Source organism: Lissotriton helveticus, chromosome 10 (genome assembly GCF_964261635.1).
Source record: "Lissotriton helveticus chromosome 10, aLisHel1.1, whole genome shotgun sequence".
NCBI classification, from domain to species: domain Eukaryota; kingdom Metazoa; phylum Chordata; class Amphibia; order Caudata; family Salamandridae; genus Lissotriton; species Lissotriton helveticus.
Window position 1 is genome coordinate 708,801,940 of NC_136071.1, and position 20,477 is coordinate 708,822,416.

The window sequence follows — 20,477 nt, forward strand, 5'->3', positions numbered from 1 at the left end:
GTGTCTCTGCTAGCAGGTCCGTCGACCTGTTGCTGTTCCTCTGCGAGTCAGCTCGCGGGATCGCAGCTCTACCTCTGCGAGTTAGGCCATTAGCTCGTAGCTGTGCCTCTGCTAGCAGGCCCGTTGGTCCGACTCTGCGAGTCAGACCACAGCTGTCCCTCTGTGAGCCAGTATGCTGCTGTGCCTTTGTGAGCCGACGGCCCGTAGCTCTCCCTCTGTGAGCCTATATATATATATATATATATTCACTGAAAAAAACATAGGTTAGAGACCATATATAGTTAGCTGGACATTTTATTGACATAAAACCAATGAAATTCCATATATAGTTAGTTGCACTAACTATATATCGCGCACCCGCAATCCACTGCTGATGATGTCACATATTACATCATTCATGACATGGTCAGTGACATCACTGATGACATCTCAAATGACATCACTGATGACATCACTGATATCTCAAATGACATCACTGATGACATCATCTAGTGTCTGTGTGTTTTTGTAAAGTTTAAATATGTTTTACATATTGAAGAATGAGTGGATGTATGGAAGACTGAGTGTGTGTGTGGCTGGCTGGGAGGTGTGTGACTCTGTGCATATCAATGTGTACTTGTATCAGTGATTGTATAAGAGAGTAAGTATGTGTTAGTATATGTGTGAAAAGTATGGTGTTCTGTGTTTAACTGTATAGATGAGGAAATCGAAGTGTGATTGATTCTTCACAGGACTGACTAGGTGTATGAGTGCATATGATAGTGTTGTAATAATGAGTGACTGTATGTATGAGTGATTGTATGGGTGAATGAGTGAATGTGTGTGTAGACGTAGGAATCAGTGAGTGCGTATGTAGTAACTGGTATTGGTGTGTCATGATGTCATCAGTGATGTCATTTGAGATGTCATCAGTGATGTCATTTGAGATGTCATCAGTGATGTCATCAGTGATGTCACTGAAGTATGGTGTTCTGTGTTTAACTGTATAGATGAGGAAATGGAAGTGTGATTGATTCTTTACAGGACTGACTAGGTGTGTGAGTAACTCCATGGATGAGTGGCAGTGTGTGTGTCTGCATAGGTGTATGAGTGCATATAATAGTGTTGTAATAATGAGTGACTGTATGTATGAGTGATTGTATGGGTGAATGAGTGAATGTGTGTGTAGACGTAGGAATCAGTGAGTGCGTATGTAGTAACTGGTATTGGTGTGTCATGATGTCATCAGTGATGTCATTTGAGATGTCATCAGTGATGTCATCAGTGATGTCATTTGAGATGTCATCAGTGATGTCATCAGTGATGTCACTGACCATGTCTTGAATGATGTAATATGTGACATCATCAGCAGTGGATTGCGGGTGCGCGATATATAGTTAGTGCAACTAACTATATATGGAATTTCATTGGTTTTATGTCAATAAAATGTCCAGCTAACTATATATGGTCTCTAACCTATGGTTTTTTCAGTGAATTTTCAAGGTTTTGTAAATGCAAATTCCTAACTATATATGGTCTATAACCTATGGTTTTTTCAGTGAATTTCATTGTTTTTTTAAAAGCTAATATCTATAGCTGTAAAATATATTCTTTATTACGTGACGTATCACGTAGCCACGTGAGACGCCTCATGACGCGTCGCATAACCGTGACATATCGGCTCTGCAGCGCAAACAAAACCCGTAACGTAAGCGTGCCGGAGCACGCTTACAGATATATATATTTTTTTTAACCTTAATTAGACAAAATCCACACGTGCACATATCTTGAGGCCTTGCAAAGGCACATCAAACAAACAGTCCCTACAATTTTGCCAAGTTTGCTGGAAATCTATTCCCTTAATTTTTTTTTTACTGTTTCTATTGGTTTTCCCCTTGTTACGCTTACCGGGACGCTACCCGGTACGCGAACCGGACGCTCCAAAAACACAAGATGGCGGACTCCCGTTACGCTGCCGGTTAGCTGCCCGGTTCGCGTACCGGGAAGCGCCTCTACCGCGAAAAATCGCGGGGGACTTTAATATCCCCCTCATCAATCCTAGGGGGTCAGGAGGGGTTTACCTTGCCCCCTTTCCTTCATTTCCCCCTTCTTTTTTCACCACATCTTGTCTCTCGAACCTACCGAGAGACAAGATGGCGGCCGCTCCGGACTGTTTACAATGTTGACAGCTACGCTGCCCGGTTAGCTGCCCGGTTAGCTGCCCGGTTAGCTGCCCGGTGAGCTGCCCGGTGAGCTGCCCGGTTCGCGTACCGGGACGCGCCTTTTTTTTTTTTTTTGCCCCGCGGGGCACTTTAATATCCCCCTCATCAATCCTAGGGGGTCAGGAGTGGTCTACCTTGCCCCCTTTCCTTCATTTCCCCCTTCGTTTTTCACCACATCTTGTCTCTCGATCGTACCGAGAGACAAGATGGCGGCCGCTCCGGACTGTTTAGAATGTTGACAGACACCGGAGAGCCAATCGGCTCCGCTTCGCGAAGTTCCGTTACGCGTCAGGTACGCGAACCGGGGCGCTAACCGGAGCGCTGTCACAGATATATATATTTTTTTAAACGTTAATTTCTCAAAATCCACTGGAGCACATATATTGAGACATAGCAAAGGCACGTCGGGCAAACCATATCTACAATTTTGCCAAGTTTCATGTAAATCTATTCAGCCGTTCGAGCTAAAAGTGAGTCCAACCGCCCTATGGAAAAATGAATGGGAAAAACGCGTTTTGGGACCCCCCTTTTTTCTCGGCCCCCCCTTGACGAAACCCCCCCAAATTTTCAGGGGCTGCTCAGAAACAAAATGTGCCATTTTCCTGAAAATTTCAGCCAATTCCGTCCACAAACGCCAAAGTTATTAGACATAGAATTTTCAGAAATCCCATAGAGAAAAAATCCTAACTATATATACCCACTGGCTATCGCCAGTAGGTAATATACATATATAAACATATATAATCTGCATATCTATATAAATATAAATGCATGCATACATATACATATATGCATACATATGCATGTTATTTACATGAAAGTTTTAAAAACACTAATAAAAGCAAAGCTAAAAAGCCACCTCATTACAAACAGAATGGCTTTAACTTAAACGAGGGCGAGATCTATTGCATTTTCAATGCTTGTTTACTTTGGTTCTATCAAGAAGGCATTCAGATGTGTCACACATTTGCCATAAATTCTGAATGTTAGCACTCTAGTTGCTCATTAGATCACTGTAGTAAAGCTAGTGCTCACCAGGGAAGTCTGCTGCTAATCATGGTTTACAGCCATTTTCCCCGCATTTTTTATCCCGCAGACTTTCATTGACCTCGCATACCATTATCCCGCATTTTTTCAAAACGCATGTGCATTTATCGCGCATGCCTTTACAAAGAATTACGTTTTAAAGGCATGTATGGTAAATGCATTTGCGTTGTGAAAACCACGATGACGAGAGAGGTAAGTGGGTTTGTGTTAATTTTTTCGTGGGTTAGTGATTGTGTAGTGTAGTGTAGTGTTGTGTAGTGTAGTGTTGTTAGTGTAGTGTAGAGTTGTAGTGTTTGCGTAGTGCAGGGTCATGCTGGGGGTAGTGTTTTAGGGTTTAGGGTTGTGTTGTAGTGTTTGCGTAGTGTAGGGTCATGCTGGGGCTAGTGTTTTAGGGTTTAGGGTAGTGTTGTAGTGTTTGCGTAGTGTAGGGTCATGCTGGGCGTAGTGTTTTAGGGTTTTGGGTAGTGTTGTAGTGTTTGCGTAGTGTAGGGTCATGCTGGGGTGTAGTATTTTAGGGTTTAGGGTAGTTTGCGTAGTGTAGGGTCATGCTGGGGGTAGTGTTTTAGGGTTTTGGGTCGTGTTGTAGTGTTTGCGTAGTGTAGGGTCATGCTGGGGTGTAGTGTTTTAGGGTTTTGGGTAGTGTTGTAGTGTTTGCGCAGTGTAGGGTCATGCTGGGGGTAGTGTTTTAGGGTTTTGGGTAGTGTTGTAGTGTTTGCGTAGTGTAGGGTCATGCTGGGGGTAGTGTTTTAGGGTTTTGGGTAGTGTTGTAGTGTTTGCGTAGTGTAGGGTCATGCTGGGGGTAGTGTTTTAGGGTTTTGGGTAGTGTTGTAGTGTTTGCGTAGTGTAGGGTCATGCTGGGGGTAGTGTTTTAGGGTTTTGGGTAGTGTTGTAGTGTTTGCGTAGTGTAGGGTCATGCTGGGGGTAGTGTTTTAGGGTTTAGGGTAGTGTTGTAGTGTTTGCGTAGTGTAGGGTCATGCTGGGGGTAGTGTTTTAGGGTTTAGGGTAGTGTTGTAGTGTTTGCGTAGTGTAGGGTCATGCTGGGGGTAGTGTTTTAGGGTTTAGGGTAGTGTTGTAGTGTTTGCGTAGTGTAGGGTCATGCTGGGGGTAGTGTTTTAGGGTTTAGGGTAGTGTTGTAGTGTTTGCGTAGTGTAGGGTCATGCTGGGGTGTAGTGTTTTAGGAATTTGGGTAGTATTGTAGTGTTTGCGTAGTGTAGGGTCATGCTGAGGGTAGTGTTTTAGGGTTTAGGGTAGTGTTGTAGTGTTTGCGTAGTGTAGGGTCATGCTGGAGTGTAGTGTTTTAGGGTTTTGGGTAGTGTTGTAGTGTTTGCGTAGTGTAGGGTCATGCTGGGGGTAGTGTTTTAGGGTTTAGGGTAGTGTTGTAGTGTTTGCGTAGTGTAGGGTCATGCTGGGGGTAGTGGTTTAGGGTTGTGTTGTAGTGTTTGCGTAGTGTAGGGTCATGCTGGGGGTAGTGTTTTAGGGTTTAGGGTTGTGTTGTAGTGTTTGTGTAGTGTAGGGTCATGCTGGGGGTAGTGTTTTAGGGTTTTGGGTAAATGTAAATGTAAATGTAGTTGAGCTTATATAGCGCACAGCTACCCGCAGTGGGTTTCCCGGCGCTTGCTTAGGGAACCCTTCCTGGTATTCCCCTGTGAGCTAGCAGGGTATCCACAAGGTGAAAGTCAGGCATCCCGCCGCGAGGGGCCGTTGTGGAGATTAAGCAAGCTATTGCCCAGAGTCGCAGAGTGTGAACCCGTGAGTCGAGGAGGCACCGGGGCGAGAATTATCGAGTCCGTGGAATTTTTAGCCCAAGACCCCGCCGAGGCGGGGAATTGAACCCTGGTCCAGGACCGATCTCAGCTTCCGGGTCTGCTGCCTCTAACCCCTAAGCCACACTTCTCCACTGTGTTGTAGTGTTTGCGTAGTGTAGGGTCATGCTGGGGTGTAGTGTTTTAGGGTTTTGGGTAGTGTTGTAGTGTATGCGTAGTGTAGGGTCATGCTGGGGTGTAGTGTTTTAGGGTTTTGGGTAGTGTTGTAGTGTTTGCGTAGTGTAGGGTCATGCTGGGGTGTAGTGTTTTAGGGTTTTGGGTAGTGTTGTAGTGTTTGCGTAGTGTAGGGTCATGCTGGGGGTAGTGTTTTAGGGTTTTGGGTAGTGTTGTAGTGTTTGCGTAGTGTAGGGTCATGCTGGGGGTAGTGTTTTAGGGTTTTGGGTAGTGTTGTAGTGTTTGCGTAGTGTAGGGTCATGCTGGGGGGTAGTGTTTTAGGGTTTTGGGTAGTGTTGTAGTGTTTGCGCAGTGTAGGGTCATGCTGGGGGTAGTGTTTTAGGGTTTTGGGTAGTGTTGTAGTGTTTGCGTAGTGTAGGGTCATGCTGGGGGTAGTGTTTTAGGGTTTAGGGTAGTGTAGTGTTTGCGTAGTGTAGGGTCATGCTGGGGGTAGTGTTTTAGGGTTTAGGGTAGTGTAGTGTTTGCGTAGTGTAGGGTCATGCTGGGGGTAGTGTTTTAGGGTTTAGGGTAGTGTTGTAGTGTTTGCGTAGTGTAGGGTCATGCTGGGGGTAGTGTTTTAGGGTTTAGGGTAGTGTTGTAGTGTTTGCGTAGTGTAGGGTCATGCTGGGGGTAGTGTTTTAGGGTTTAGGGTAGTGTTGTAGTGTTTGCGTAGTGTAGGGTCATGCTGGGGTGTAGTGTTTTAGGAATTTGGGTAGTATTGTAGTGTTTGCGTAGTGTAGGGTCATGCTGAGGGTAGTGTTTTAGGGTTTAGGGTAGTGTTGTAGTGTTTGCGTAGTGTAGGGTCATGCTGGGGTGTAGTGTTTTAGGGTTTTGGGTAGTGTTGCAGTGTTTGCGTAGTGTAGGGTCATGCTGGGGGTAGTGTTTTAGGGTTTAGGGTAGTGTTGTAGTGTTTGTGTAGTGTAGGGTCATGCTGGGGGTAGTGTTTTAGGGTTTAGGGTAGTGTTGTACTGTTTGTGTAGTGTAGGGTCATGCTGGGGGTAGTGTTTTAGGGTTTAGGGTAGTTTAGTTGTTTAGTGTATGCTAAAGGCATATTCGTTCTAAAAGTTTTCGTTATTTTAATTTGCGGCCTAATAGTACATGCGGGATTTTTTTTGCGGACTGATGGTATGCGGGATTTCGTCATATATTCGCTAATCATACTTTCTATGGCAAAATGAACCCCCTCATTTTGTTCCTTTTTAAATTAAATGTTTTAAGAGTTACCACGTTATTCCAATCAAGATGGCTTCAGGTGTGCCATACCTTTGTAATAAGTAGGACTGTTAGCACTCTAGTTGTTCTTTAGAACACTCTGGGACATTCTGTCATTGGGCTATAGTTGGGCTACATCTGGCTGATATTTGGGCTACATTTGTTTTTTTGTCTCTGGTGGCCATCTTTGGGCTACATTGGGCTACATTGGGCTACATTTGGGCTCCAACATATATATAGCCCAATGTAGCCCAATATATATTTTTCAAAGTTAATTTTCGTAAAAACCACTGGAGCCTATATCTTGACATAGCAAAGGCACATCGGGCTACCAGTCCCTACAATTTTGCCAAGTTTGGTGTAAATCCATTCAGCCGTTCAGGCTAAAAGTGAGGCCAACCGCCCTATGGAAAATTGCATGGGAAAAACACGTTTTGGGACCCCCCTTTTTTCTCGGCCCCCCCTTGACGAAACCCCCCCAAATTTTCAGGGGCTGCTCAGAAACAAAATGTTCCATTTTCCTGAAAATTTCAGCCAATTCTGTCCTCAAACGCCAAAGTTATTCGACATAGAATTTTCAAAAATCCCATAGGAAAAAAATCCTAACTATATATACCTACTGGCTATTGCCAGTAGGTAATATATATATATATATATATATATATATATATATATATATATATATATATATATATATATATATATATATATATATATATATATATATTCACTGAAAAAACTATAGGTTTTACAGACGTTATAGTTAGAAATTAGCATTTAAAAAACCATGGAAATTCACTGAAAAAAATGTAGGTTTCAAGGGCGTTATAGTTAGCTGGACATTTCACACGTACAAAACCATAGAAATTCCGGAATTATTGTTAGTACAGCTAACTATAACTCTCGCCCCTGCAATGCACTGCTGATGACGTCACATATTACATCATTCATGACATGGTCAGTGACATTACTGATGACATCTCAAATGACATCACTGATGACATCATCCACATGATAATCTGATGCACCTCCTCACACCCTAACATAACCTTTGACACGCCCACTCTAAAATACAGACTACCATTCTCGAAACCATAGACACACCAATACCAATTACTACATACCCACTCACTGATTCCTATATCAACACACACATCCACTCACTCACCTATAAAGTCACTCATAAATGCAGTCACTCATCAATACAGCCACTATCATATGTACTCATACACCCATACAGGCACTCTCACACCGCCACTCACCCATAGTTACTCACACAGCTAGTCAGTAATGCAAAGAATTAATCACAATCCTATTTACTCACCTACTCCGTATACACACACCACCTCACTTATTTATACAGATACTAACACATACTTACTCTCATATACAATCACTGACACAAGCACACTCATTCATACAGATACTCTCACAGTCACTCACTCTCACATATAATCATTGATATACTCAAATATAATGCCTTTCATATATGTAGTTACTCACACATGTACAACTAAGACATCCAATAACTCCCCAACACAGCTATACACACCCTCACCCACCTATACAGTCCTTCACTGATGCACTCTTGAACCCATACACCTAGTGAATCAGCCACTCACATACCTATGCACGGTCACAGCCACCCCTCACCCACCTGCCCATACACACACTCAGGCACCCATGCAGATACTCAGACAACCAAACAATAACCCATATAGACACTCATGTAGCTACTCACCAACCCATGTGGCCGCTTACACACCAACTAAGAAACTGATACAGACATTTACAGTTTTCTCACTAACCCATGTATTCAGTAAGATACACTTAGTCACTTATACAATCAGTCACACATCTACTAAATCATCGATTCACACACTCATACACCCACTCATTATTCAATACACCTTGGCATATATATAAAACATATTTACACTTTATAGAAACACACAGTCACTGGATGATGTCAGCAGTGATGTCATCAGTGATGTCACTGACCATGTCATGAATGATGTAATATGTGACGTCATCAGCAGTGCATTGCGGGGGCACGAGTTATAGTTAGCTGAACTAACTATAACGCCGGAATTTCTATGGTTGTGTACGTGTGAAATGTCCAGCTAACTATAACGCTCCTGAAACCTATGTTTTTTTCAGTGAATATATATATATATATATATAGTTAAGATTTATTACTTAAAACAATAAAAAAAGTAACTTGCTTGCGAAGTAAAGGCCTGCAAAGTAAAAGACTGAAATTTTACCTGCGATGTAAAAACTCACGATGAAGAGGTTAAATACCATTCCAAAAATGTTTTAGCATTGCCGTTTTTGTAAACAAATATTTTAATCATTTTGCAGTTGTATTTTATTGACACATTTTAATTAAAATATCTTCATTTAAAATTTGTTGATTATAGGCGCTCTGTAAAGCGGCCTACACACGCCAACAAAGCTCCTGAGTGACGAATACAAATTTCCCTTCATAGGCATGATACTTAATAAGATAATTTGGCTTACTCCTGAGTCAAAAACAATCACTAACTCAGCTGCATCATTCTTTTAATTCACTGCGGGACATACATTTAGGCAAAACAAACTTCGTAGCTATGCCACAATAGCCTCTGGTTGTCCATTGGTGTTAGAAATGCTTGGTTCCTCCTTTTCTCTATCTTGGGTTATGAAGGCAGGGAACATGCTCCACGGTGAAATGCACAATGGCAAATGGCACAGCAAGGAAATAAGCTTTGATTTGATAGGTGAAGATTAACTCTGAATTAAGTAAAACATCATGTTTCTGATTTTCTTGGATGAAAAGTGAGTTGGTTTCAAGGTTGATGGTCAATCGATTAGGAGGTGTTTTTATTAGCACAATGCAATTGCTGTTTTGCACTGTTTTCATTAAGCACTTCAGCTTACTGCCCACACTAGGGTTCGCATAGGTGAGCCCTTCCTACTACGGACTCTGGACTCCTCAAAATTTATTTAGCTTTTGTCTCTTCCACACATCCTAGCGATCTTTTATGTGTAGGCCAATATTTTTTCATGCACATGCTTTATCTGTATTCTATTACACATAGGCCAGAGGCACTTTACGCACACCTTTGCCCTGACACCAATCCGAAAGGGCAGCTGCACAGTCATTCAGACATCTGTCCCACTCCATTTGCTGAGTTGCTGTGGAATAGACCACCGCAATGAGAAATGGACGATAGACAGACTTTAAAACTCAGTTGATAGCCCATTCTGTCACCACAATACTAGTTGTTTGTCATCCTTGCTGCACGAAGGCTGATGTGTACTCATTGATTATTTATGGTATGTGCCAGCCTTTCTAGTTTGACTATTCACCGAGGTAGGCTCTAAGGCGGGAAACGGCCTTTACAACGAAGCCGTTTCCACGTAATCTTTAACCACGCATGCAGTACAACGCATGCGTGGTTACCACTAATGCCTTTACCACGCATGCCTTTACTACGATATTTGTAGTAAAGGCATATGTGGTAAAGGTACCAAAAAAAAGGGGGGGCTTGGGGGGGTCTCCCCCCCAAATAAAACAACTCACCATAAGTCACGTCGGCATCATAGTCGTTTAAGAGAAATCGGGGGAAAAAATGCCGTTTTCTCTTAACGACGTATGACGTCACCATGCTAATAGTCGAGGAAATGTTTATGCGTGGTAAACGAATTCCGTTGTAACGCATGCGTGGTAAAGGCATGCGTTGCAACGGAATTCGTTGTATCATCATATATTCCTCTAAGGCTGGCCAAGATATGAGTGAAATATGCACCATAATACTGGCACCATAATGCGAGAACAAAACCAGTGTATCACTGGAGTGGTCTTTTAGTACTAAAGGTGTCTTACTGATGGTTAAGGGGCCTTGCTACAAACTTGTATAAAGATACAGTATTTGGCATGACAATCCTCTTACAGACAGATCAAGGGTAACCAAGCTAGCATTGTTAGTACCCAAGCACAGAGCTAATAGGTATACAACAACCAGCGACTGGCGCAAAGCCTCTTTGCACACATACGGCATACCTTATGTATCAGTAGTGCAGGGGTCTCTCACAAGACACATTGTATTGCAGAGTAGGTATGGCTATCATTCTAGTAATATGTTATCCACAAGTACATGACCAGAAGCTATGCAAGTATTCCTCACATAGATATCACGGGCAAGAGCAGTGAAACTTATTCTATCCCTACCACACTGAAACCAGGTTCAGTATGTGCAGCATAAGTGCAAGCTTCCATTGCAGACATTGAACAGGTACAGCACTGGCCGTAGCACAGTGTTCTCTCACAGGCGAAACTGGTACAGCACAGCCAGGAACTTTTCAGGCTTTTCATGTTCTTGTGCATATTTTGGGTAAACTCAACTTAGGGCAAAAACGTAACTTGACAGCTAGAAGAGAACAAAAACATAGGGGTGCAAAGGGGAACATCACAAAAACATTTGAGAAGGGAGATTCTTTTAATATAAAGTAGAGTACTGTGGCTTGGTTCTCAAGTTGTAAAGTGTCTCGTTAATTGGGAACTCCGTGGATGTGGAGGCATATGTATGGAGAACTAATTGGGGCTGAGGAATACCTGCATGTTGAGCTCACCACATACTAAAACCCATTTTATAAAAATATCAACAAAATTATGAAGATGAGCTCTTTGGCTACTCCTGTGCTTTTTTTGTTTTTAAACCTTTTTGATGTGTATTATTTTACTTAATGAAGACTTTGTCCGGACAGTTTTCTTCTGAGTTGCCTTATGTTTTTCAGGGCCAGTACAGTGTATAAGTATTTAAGCAGTGGGCATAGTACTTGCATGGAAGGGTAGTTTGAAGCTGCCAGACATGCTAGCCATATGTGGTGCAAGGTACTTTGACTATAATGTACATGTTTATGATAGGGCATTGATTTTATATTCAGAAACCTAGCCATTGTTTTTTCTTAGTATTCACTGACCATGCAAATAACACATTTGTGTTCTGGATTGTTGGTAATTCATGAACAGAGCAAGATTCTGCATGATTGATTGCTAGTTTAATATACATACTTATGTAAGAATTGTTAAATATTGTATTTTTCTTTGCAGATGACGACTTTGATCAGTTTGATAAGCCTGGTTCAGAAAGGTCTCGGCGTAGAAAAACTTCAGATGACGACTCGGGCAGGTAGTTAAGATTTGTTTTCTTTAATGTCAAGACACTTTACGTTGTTTTTTATTGTTTTTTATTTCGGGTTAGAGTTTTGTTTCTTAATCTGCCAGAGTTCATATATCAATGAAGCTGTTTGCTTCAGTTTGTCTGTTAATGAATCCTCGAGAACTACTCTAATAGACTTCCTGGACCTGTTGCTAAAGATGTATTGAGCAGAAAGTATTTAATTCAGGGCTCCCTGCATTGGTGAAAGCAGATCCTGGCTGCTTTAAGGGTGTCTCGGCGTCCCTGCGGCTGAGGGCCTGACTGCCTCGGCGGGATCACGCCATTGGCCTGGACGGACCTCCATGCAAGCAGATGAGGCCGCTACAACCAAGGACTTTGACTTCCTGCTGGGCCGTGGTGAGGGCTGTGGCTACCCCCTCCTGAGCGCCAGCAGTGGAGCGGTCCCGCCAGACTGCCATTGGGTCGACCAAATGATCATCCTCCTGCCTGTGGGGCCTGGCTGCTGCTATGGGACGCTGTCTTGTAATTGCACCGCATTACCTGCAGAGTTCTGTGCAGGCCTGACCCTGCATATTAGCCGTCTGTGATGCCTGGTCAGGCCATGGTGACTGTTGCTGACTCCCACCCGCTGAGTCACAGGAACCTGCGCGTAGCTCGCCGCGCTGTGATTGGCCAGCTCAGTAGGCACAAGATCTCTCCAGTGGAGTGCTCCTGACCCACCAGGACTGACGTAATCTGCTGGAGGACTCCCTTGTGCCGGACACGGAGGCTCCCTTATTTTTGCTGGCAGCCTGGCCCCTGGTGGAGAACATGGGAACTTGCAGCATAGCGCTGTACATGTGACCACCTGCATTGCTGCACAAGAGGCATGAATGGACTGCGAGGGGACTCCGGCAAGCGGGCCCTGCCCCATCTCTTTGAGCATTCCACACAACAACCACACCGTGAAAAGACCTCTGCTGGCCTCCGCGCTGGGCCACTCATACACATATTGAATAAATTGGGGTATACTCAACAGTGTCGGCACCGCTAGAACCATTGCCCCAGGAGAGATGGTGTGCCTCCTCCACTGTCTGCGTCATTGGACGGCGCCCTCCTGTGGGCTCTCCAGAGACACACCACTTTTATCCCAAGGAGGCTGTGAGCGCCTTTCAAGTGCAGCAGATGTAATCTCAGGTCCACAGCGGGAAAGCACGGTGTTGTTGTCGCACCCCAGCTGTTGATATCAAATGCTAGTAAGCCGATATTGGCCTGCCGGTCTAGGAAGCAGGCAGGAGGGGTGCCCTTCCTTAGTCACAAGTGGGCACTGCAGGGCCTTTCATTTACTGGGCAGTCAGGCAACAATCAGGGCCCCAGGAAAACTGACAGCAGGGGGAGCAGTCAGCCATTCTGGCATAAGCAGTGTGCCCCCACAGGTGCTTGAAATCAAGTGTTTAAGTGCCGGGACAGAATGTCTCACCTCTATGATCTGAGCAACTGGGGGGAGGGTGGGGTGTAGGGGACAGGGAGGAGGGAGGATAAGGGATCAGGCAGGGGGAGAGGCAGCTGTTACTTTATATTTGATAAATATTTTGAAGCCACTGTAGACATGTCCATTCCTACAGAGAGAATACCACTAGGAGGGGGTGATGCACCTGGGGGTCAACTAGTTGTCCCCGTCACTGAACAAACGTCATCCTGGGCTTGGGCTTCCTTCCTGGCACGCATGCTACACTAAAACAATTGGTTCTGTTGGGGTATATAAATTACTTTAGAGTACTCAAGCAGCACAAGCTTACTTGTAGCAAACACCAACGATTTAAGAAAAGAAAATGACATAACACACACCGAGGTATAGTATTCAAAAAGGTCAACTATTCAAGGCTGTCACAATTTACAAGTTCAGTTGCAGAAGGAATAAGTGACTGGTGAAAAACGTGACATGTGGTGATTGGTGACATAGACAGTACACTATATACAAGACAATTAAACGTGAAACATGGGAAGGGGAAAATAATTTCTGTTTGTCCTTATAATTGTTGCACATAAGTTATAGGATCCATGAATTATTTAAGCCGTGATCATGAGCGTTGTGCAGACATATGTGGTGCTTTGAAGTTTCGACCCTGCAAGTTGCGCAGTGTGAAGTGCGTAAAGATGGGTCTTCTTCAGGACAGGAGAGGGGATAGGCAGCTGAATTGTAGATGCTTGAGTATGTCTGCAATAGTACAAACTATAAACACATTGGTAGTAGTGTTTTCCTCTATAGGAAACTGAACCGCACCTCAATAATTTGTTCAGTATCATTATACAAAGTAATACAGTGTGAATACGTAGCAATATCTGTCAATTTAGGATTCCGGGTGCTGTTACTACTCTTCCACATCTACTTCCAAAAGATGTGATTAACCCAAAAGGAGCCCCTTGTGTGTATAAATTATACAAAGAAAGAGAGCATTGGTGAGCACACCCTTACAAGGTCAAAATATCTTCAGGTATTATGAAAAATATAATTCGTTCTGAAACAAACAGAAATTCCTTAAATTATGCTTAGTTTGTAACCATATTCTATTTCAAGATCCCGGTCATGCAAAAATATACAAAGTCCAAGCAATTTAGATTCTTCAATAAGATGTTTCTTTAATCTTGTTGGTGTTACATCCAGCATGTAAGACTGTGACTATGCCAACACGTGTTTCGTCGTTCCTTAGACTTTATCAAGCCTGGAACAAAAAGAATTTAAACATAGTGTCACCTTCCTGATGGCTACATAGGTGGTATTCAACAACAAACAACCCAGATACAACACTCAAGTTAGATACAGAACAAGATAAGGTCCACATTATGTTTGACAAAGGAACATCACAATGAAAGCATTGTAGTGACCCAGAATAAGGTAACAATGCACAAAAGATTTTGTCGCCCCAGTATCCCCAATGTTGCGACAGTAAAGCAACCTGCCTTTATTTACTAATCTGATAGATCAGAAAATATTAACAAAACGTTCTGATCAAAAGCCTAATTAAGAAAGAAAAACAACCGAAAAAGGCCAGAATATCCAAGGTATCTATAAACAATATGTAATATATAAAAAGATAGAATTTAAGAAAAGGATAAGAAAAGTAAGCTCAACACCACGTCTCAAAATAAATTAAAACACCCAAAAAGCAAGCACATCAATTGTGTGAGACCAGATACCAGTGGTGACTAATCAACGTAAGTAAGAACCCACCAATTGCAAACGTAATCCTGGTCCATCCAGCGTAAAACCGTGGACCCCAGTAGTCTAATCCTTCCATTTGAAAAAGTATCAGAAGCTGTGTGGATGAAAGCATAATTCATTCGACAAGTTCTTATAGTATAATTACATAAATCATCAACCAGTCCCTACCCCTATTATTCAAAAACTGCCTACAAATATTCTTGTGCGCAAGAACAAGACATCTCTCAAATGTTACCAGACCGTCATGCTGCTCACAAAATCAACTAACATTCAATTGAGACGGATACCTGCGAACAAATAAGTATTATAATATATTCTCTAAAACATTTCAAGTTAAGACCTCATTTCAAGTTAAGACCCCATGAGCACCTCAACAAATCCATTATGAAGTGCTAAAAATGGTGTCTCAGAGAGCACACAACTGTGCATGCCCCCACTCTACTGTACTATATTGGGACTGAAACTATACCTTTTAAAGACGTAACTGATAAATCAAACAGTCTAAGATATTTCTCAAGGCTTCAGAGTGTACCCATTGGTTGTTACACTCCTTAAATGGTATCCTAAAAAGAGGGTAGATATGTGTTATCTATAATGTAATCCTCTCCAAAACAAGGCGTCTTAACCGTATTAAAATATGAGCCCGCTGTATAGCTCACCTTAAACACAAGCTTATTTATGAAAAAACGTGACTAGTTATTTTCCAACGTCCACGATATATTCTCAGACTCGCGAGTACATTCATAAGTGGTAATACTCGTTGCTTGATACACTGCAAAGGAGGTAGAGATACGATAAATCGAGTTCTACTCACGCTACGATAAAAGTGCACAGACATATTTCCAATAAAACACAACCCTACCATTAGTCTCACCTCAATTCATAGGAATCTTTAATCCAACTCTTATGGAGTGCCGGCCGGACGCCTTTCCCTGCCATATCTCTTAAATCACTTGACTGGCCTTCTAAAGAGACTCCAACCGACAGGTGGAAGTCCACATTAGGATACCATTAATGCTCCTACCGCCCAGTGGAGAACTGAGAACTTTGAACTATAAGCCATTACTTGAATCAGAAGCCCTTCACTACTGTAGACATACTCAAGCATCTACAATTCAGCTGCCTATCCCCTCTCCTGTCCTGAAGAAGACCCATCTTTTTTTTGGACATTTTTTAAAAATATTTTTAGAAAAACAAAGAACAAAAAGGCGTATCAAGTGCAATACAGTCAATGATGGACGTTAAATCGAACAATTGTAAAATCAGGATATTAGCTGGACATCAAGCAGGACACTGAGACCCAACGCCTATAGTTAGCCAAAAAATACAAGAACAAATGACATTTACGATATATCCTCAGTGAGCAGCACTCAGGTCCCGCCCACCTACTGAATCAGGATATCTAAGCCTGTGTAGCCCCCTTGATATTTAAATCATATGCAGGATAAATTATGGACATCTACCATAAATGAGTCAGAATCGTGGAGCTTGTACTGCCACCCGATACTGCAATATAAACAGGATAAATGACGGATATTCATACTTGGAAAGACCAAGAAAAGGAAAAGAAACAAAAAAGAAAAATAAACAGCGCAACAAGCGCGACTCCCCACCCTGCACCCCTGCATATAGCTTACGCTCGACCCCAACAAGCAGTGTGCCTGTCGCCCCATCTAAACTAATTAACTAAAAAGTAATCGGAGGAGGACCTTCGTTCAGGCTCCCGGCCTCTCCCCCCGGCCACATTTGAGCCTCCCCTTTATTTACAGAATAACTAGATATTACTCAAACAGACTGAGAGTCGGGGAATAGTCTTTCGTCAAGTTCACCCCTGTTACCAATGTTTTGTAAGTGAGTCCCACACATCCACCAAGCCAATAAATGTCTCTAAATGGTCAGTTGTTTTCTCAGCCTTGGCCCGCTCGATCAGGGGCACTGATATTTCCTAGCCGGACTGCCGCCATCTCAAGAGAATAGAAGGGCCAAAGATAGTCGTCTAGCTGCACACGGAAACAAGCCGGGAACAACTGGGCATATTCGACCACACTGTCTCTGAGTTCCGTCCGTACCGACAAGAACCCCCGGCAATGTTTCCAGACCAGTTGCTTAAAGTCCGGGAAGGAGGAAAGGGCCATACAGTCAAACCACCCTTGAGTCTCAGTCCGATCAGTCAGTAGACTAGCGCCACGCAGATTTTCCACCACCTGAGCTGCTATTGAGTGCCTGGCTTCATCCAGGACCTTCAGTGGTAAGAAAGTAGTAGAAGTGTAGTCTAGACACTCCAGAATCTCCGGTTTTCTGGGGTGTACGTCGTTGGTTGGTTTGGCTGCTGTGGGCATCCTGGCTCTTGGTTTGTCGATCAGTGGGGTAATAGTCGTTCTCATTAGCCCCAGTTCAGAAGTTATAGCGACCAATTTACTTTCCAAGGCTCAGGCTCTCTGGCCCAGGGAAGAGTGTTAGTTTCCGATAGCCGCCATGACCGCTCCAATCGTCGGTCCAGCCCCGGCCAGCGCTAATTCTCCTCCCCTATCGTCGACATTCTTACCATCCTTGGACAGGATATATCGACCCAAGTGGTGTGTTCGATCTTTCTCAGTCACTTTGGAGGAGCGAGTCTGATTTGTGATTAGTTCAAACTCGGGCGCCATTTTGTGCTTCTCGATCGCGGCTTGAGCCCCGTGTCTATAGATATAGACCCCGTTTTGCTGTAAAGTAACAGTCCAGATGTTAACCCATCGATTTGTTGGGAGATTTCAGGGTAATGTTCAGGATTGCGCCCGTATCCAACGGGCCGAGTCCCAAATAATGTCCAAATCATTCATACTCCGGGCTGCGTGAATTGGGGCGATCCAAATATCTTCCGCCGTGCTATTTTATCGCTCCACTTGCGCCACTAATCAATTCGGATGTTTGCCGCTGGAATTGGGCAAAACTCCATGTCAGTGGACCGGTCCCTCCCGGACATTTATGGCCGATGTTGTTCAACTAGTGGCCGGCTGCTTCCATACTCGAGGCCCCGGCTCAAATGCTGATGTAGGCCGCAAACTTCAAGGCGACGTTTCTCCGTCCTAGAAGCTGGTGGATCGCTCGGGATCACTCGATCAGGCGTCTTTACGATTCATCTGTACGAGGGTGTTGCATAGGTGCAGGATAAGTAACAGGATCTTGTGGCAGGATAAAGAGGTCTACGGAGCTGGGAGCCTAAGCGGCCATCTTGGTCGCCAGCTTGGCTCCTCTAAGAAGACCCATCTTTACGCACTTCACACAATTGCGCAACTTGCAGGGTTGAAACGTCAACGCACTACATATGTCTGCACAAGGCTCATGATCACAGTTTAAATCATTCATGGATCTTGTAGCTTATGTGCAACAATTATGAGGACAAACTGAAATTATTTTCCCCTTCCCATGTTTCACGTTTAATTGTCTTGTATATAGTGTACTGTCTATGTCGCCAATCACGACGTCACGTTTTTCATCAAAATCACCAATTCCTTCTGCAATTGAACTTGTACATTGCGACAGCCTTGAATAGTTAACCTTTTTGAATGCAGCATTGAATTCTATACCTCAGTGTGTTATGTCTTTTTCTTTCCTTAAATAGTTGGTGTTTGCTACAAGTAAGCTTGTGCTGCTTGAGTACTCTAAAGTAATTTATGTACCCCAACAGAATCAATTGTCATTGGTGTATGGGCATCCTGGGACATCCTTTTTCACTGTTCAGCTGTGAAGATTTCATAACTGTTTTGTTTATAGGATTTGTTCTCAATTTTTATTTTGGGTAGGAATGTAGTGATGCAACTGGACCAGTATGGGTTATAGTACAATGCCCTAAGGTCAAGGTTATGTTTGTGCACCTGTGGGCTGTTTGGTTTGTCCTCGACCACGTGGTGCGATAGAAAGAAATATTGCCAGGCCATCTGGCGTCCGTGAGAAGACCCTGGTCTGGGCAGAGCATTAACCATTACCTTGTCTCTGCGTCATTTGTTCCGGGCTGTAGGGCCCCCATTCGTTCCTCCCCTGTTCAAGTGGTTGCGGCCCTGATCCAGTGCATCCAGGTCCCGACAGAACACATGGGCGCTGCCCCACCATACCCTATTCACATTGATTATTTTGGACCAACTACCGGATGTGCGAGAGCTGGCTGCCCAACACAACCGAGCACCGTGGAAAAAAGCAGGGATCGAAACCGTGGGCGATTTTCTTTCATGAGGGAACCCTCATGTCCTTTATGGACATCATTGAGACGCATACCCTCGTCACAGGTCACCTTTTATCTTATCCTGCTATCCAACACACTGTGAGAGCCAGTGGCGCACTGGCGTGACGGACTTACCTGTCCTTCACATGCTCCTATCGAACAGTGGGGCACGTCGGCCCATTTCAACACTTTATATGGTGCTGCTGACTGTAGCTTTGGAGGAGGTGGGGAGGGCACTGACCTGACCTGATGGAACGAAGTTCTTCCTCAGCCATTGACAAGACCTGGGCGCCGGCATGACAAAATGTAAAGGTGTACAGGTGTAACGACATTCACCATGCTTGGCTCTCTCCCTGGGGTGTTAAGCACATGTTCCCTGCGCCTGAATGCTAGTTAGCAGTAGCTGATTTTTATTACATGTGTGGGTATACCCGCCACTTCAAATAGCATGGGTAGAAATCACAGCTACCACAGCGGAATTAGCTAATCATGCACTAAATTCTGCCCCTGACTTGCCTCCTTGGTCTACGGCCTAGAGCCATGGGAGGTAAACGTTTACACACCAGGGATATTCCCATATACTTATGAGATCACTATGGCATTGAAACCACATGACTGTCCCACTGCACTCAATCATATTGGGAACATAACGAGGAGACGGATATCAGACACACAGGGGGGACCTAACAACTCAATGCTGCTCTCGGCCCCCCACCCTCCCCCACGGACTGCACCCCGAAACCTCAGCATCATACTCTACTCCTCCCGCACCATGACCCAACAGATCAACGCCGTGGCCTCAACCCGTTTCAACACCCTCTGCATCCTCCGCAAGACCTTAAAGTGGACGCCCCGCCGAAGCCAGAATGACAGTCACCCACGTACTCCTAACTAGCGGACTGGACGACGGAAACGCCGTCCATGCTGGAATCAACAAATCACTGATGCGCAAGCTGCAGACCATCCAGACCACTGCAGGCAGACTCGTCCTCGGCATCCCCTGACACGAGCACATCACGCAACACCTGCGAGATCTCCACTGGCTCCCCGTCGAGTAGAGAGTAACCTTCAAGCTACTCTCCCACACCTACAGATCCCTCCACAACATCGGACCCAAATACCTCAACGATAGTCTCCTTCCATGTACTCAAAAGAAACCTACGCTCTGCCGACCACGCCCTAGCAAAAACCCTGCGCATCCACAGAACCAGAGCGGGTGGAAGAGCCTTCTCCTACATCGCTGCCAAAGCCTGGAATGAACTCCCAATCAACATCAGACGCTCCCCTACGCTGCCCACCTTCAAGAAGAGCCTTAAGATCTGGATCTTAGGCTGAACCTCCCTGCGCCTTGAGACCCTCACGAGTGAGTAGCGCGCTTTAAACCCCCTGATTGATTGTTTGCTCTCACATTGAACAGGTGCTTACGACTTGCTCAGCTCTGATAACCCACGGATCTGATGTTATCCACCC

At 44.2% G+C, this 20,477-nt stretch overlaps 1 protein-coding gene across 4 annotated transcripts in view; it reads left to right on the forward strand.

The window, feature by feature from the left end:
• Nucleotides 1–20,477, forward strand: part of RBM33 (RNA binding motif protein 33) — a 667,388-nt gene that overhangs the window by 108,963 nt on the left and 537,948 nt on the right. For all 4 annotated transcript variants that reach the window (XR_013601648.1, XR_013601647.1, XM_078663257.1 and 1 more), the window contains exon 2: nt 11,535–11,613. Coding sequence is in view for 2 of the 4 variants with exons in the window: in XM_078663257.1 (XP_078519383.1) it covers nt 11,535–11,613 (79 nt within the window). In the remaining 2 variants the exon portion in view is untranslated. The remainder of the gene's footprint in view (nt 1–11,534; nt 11,614–20,477) is intronic.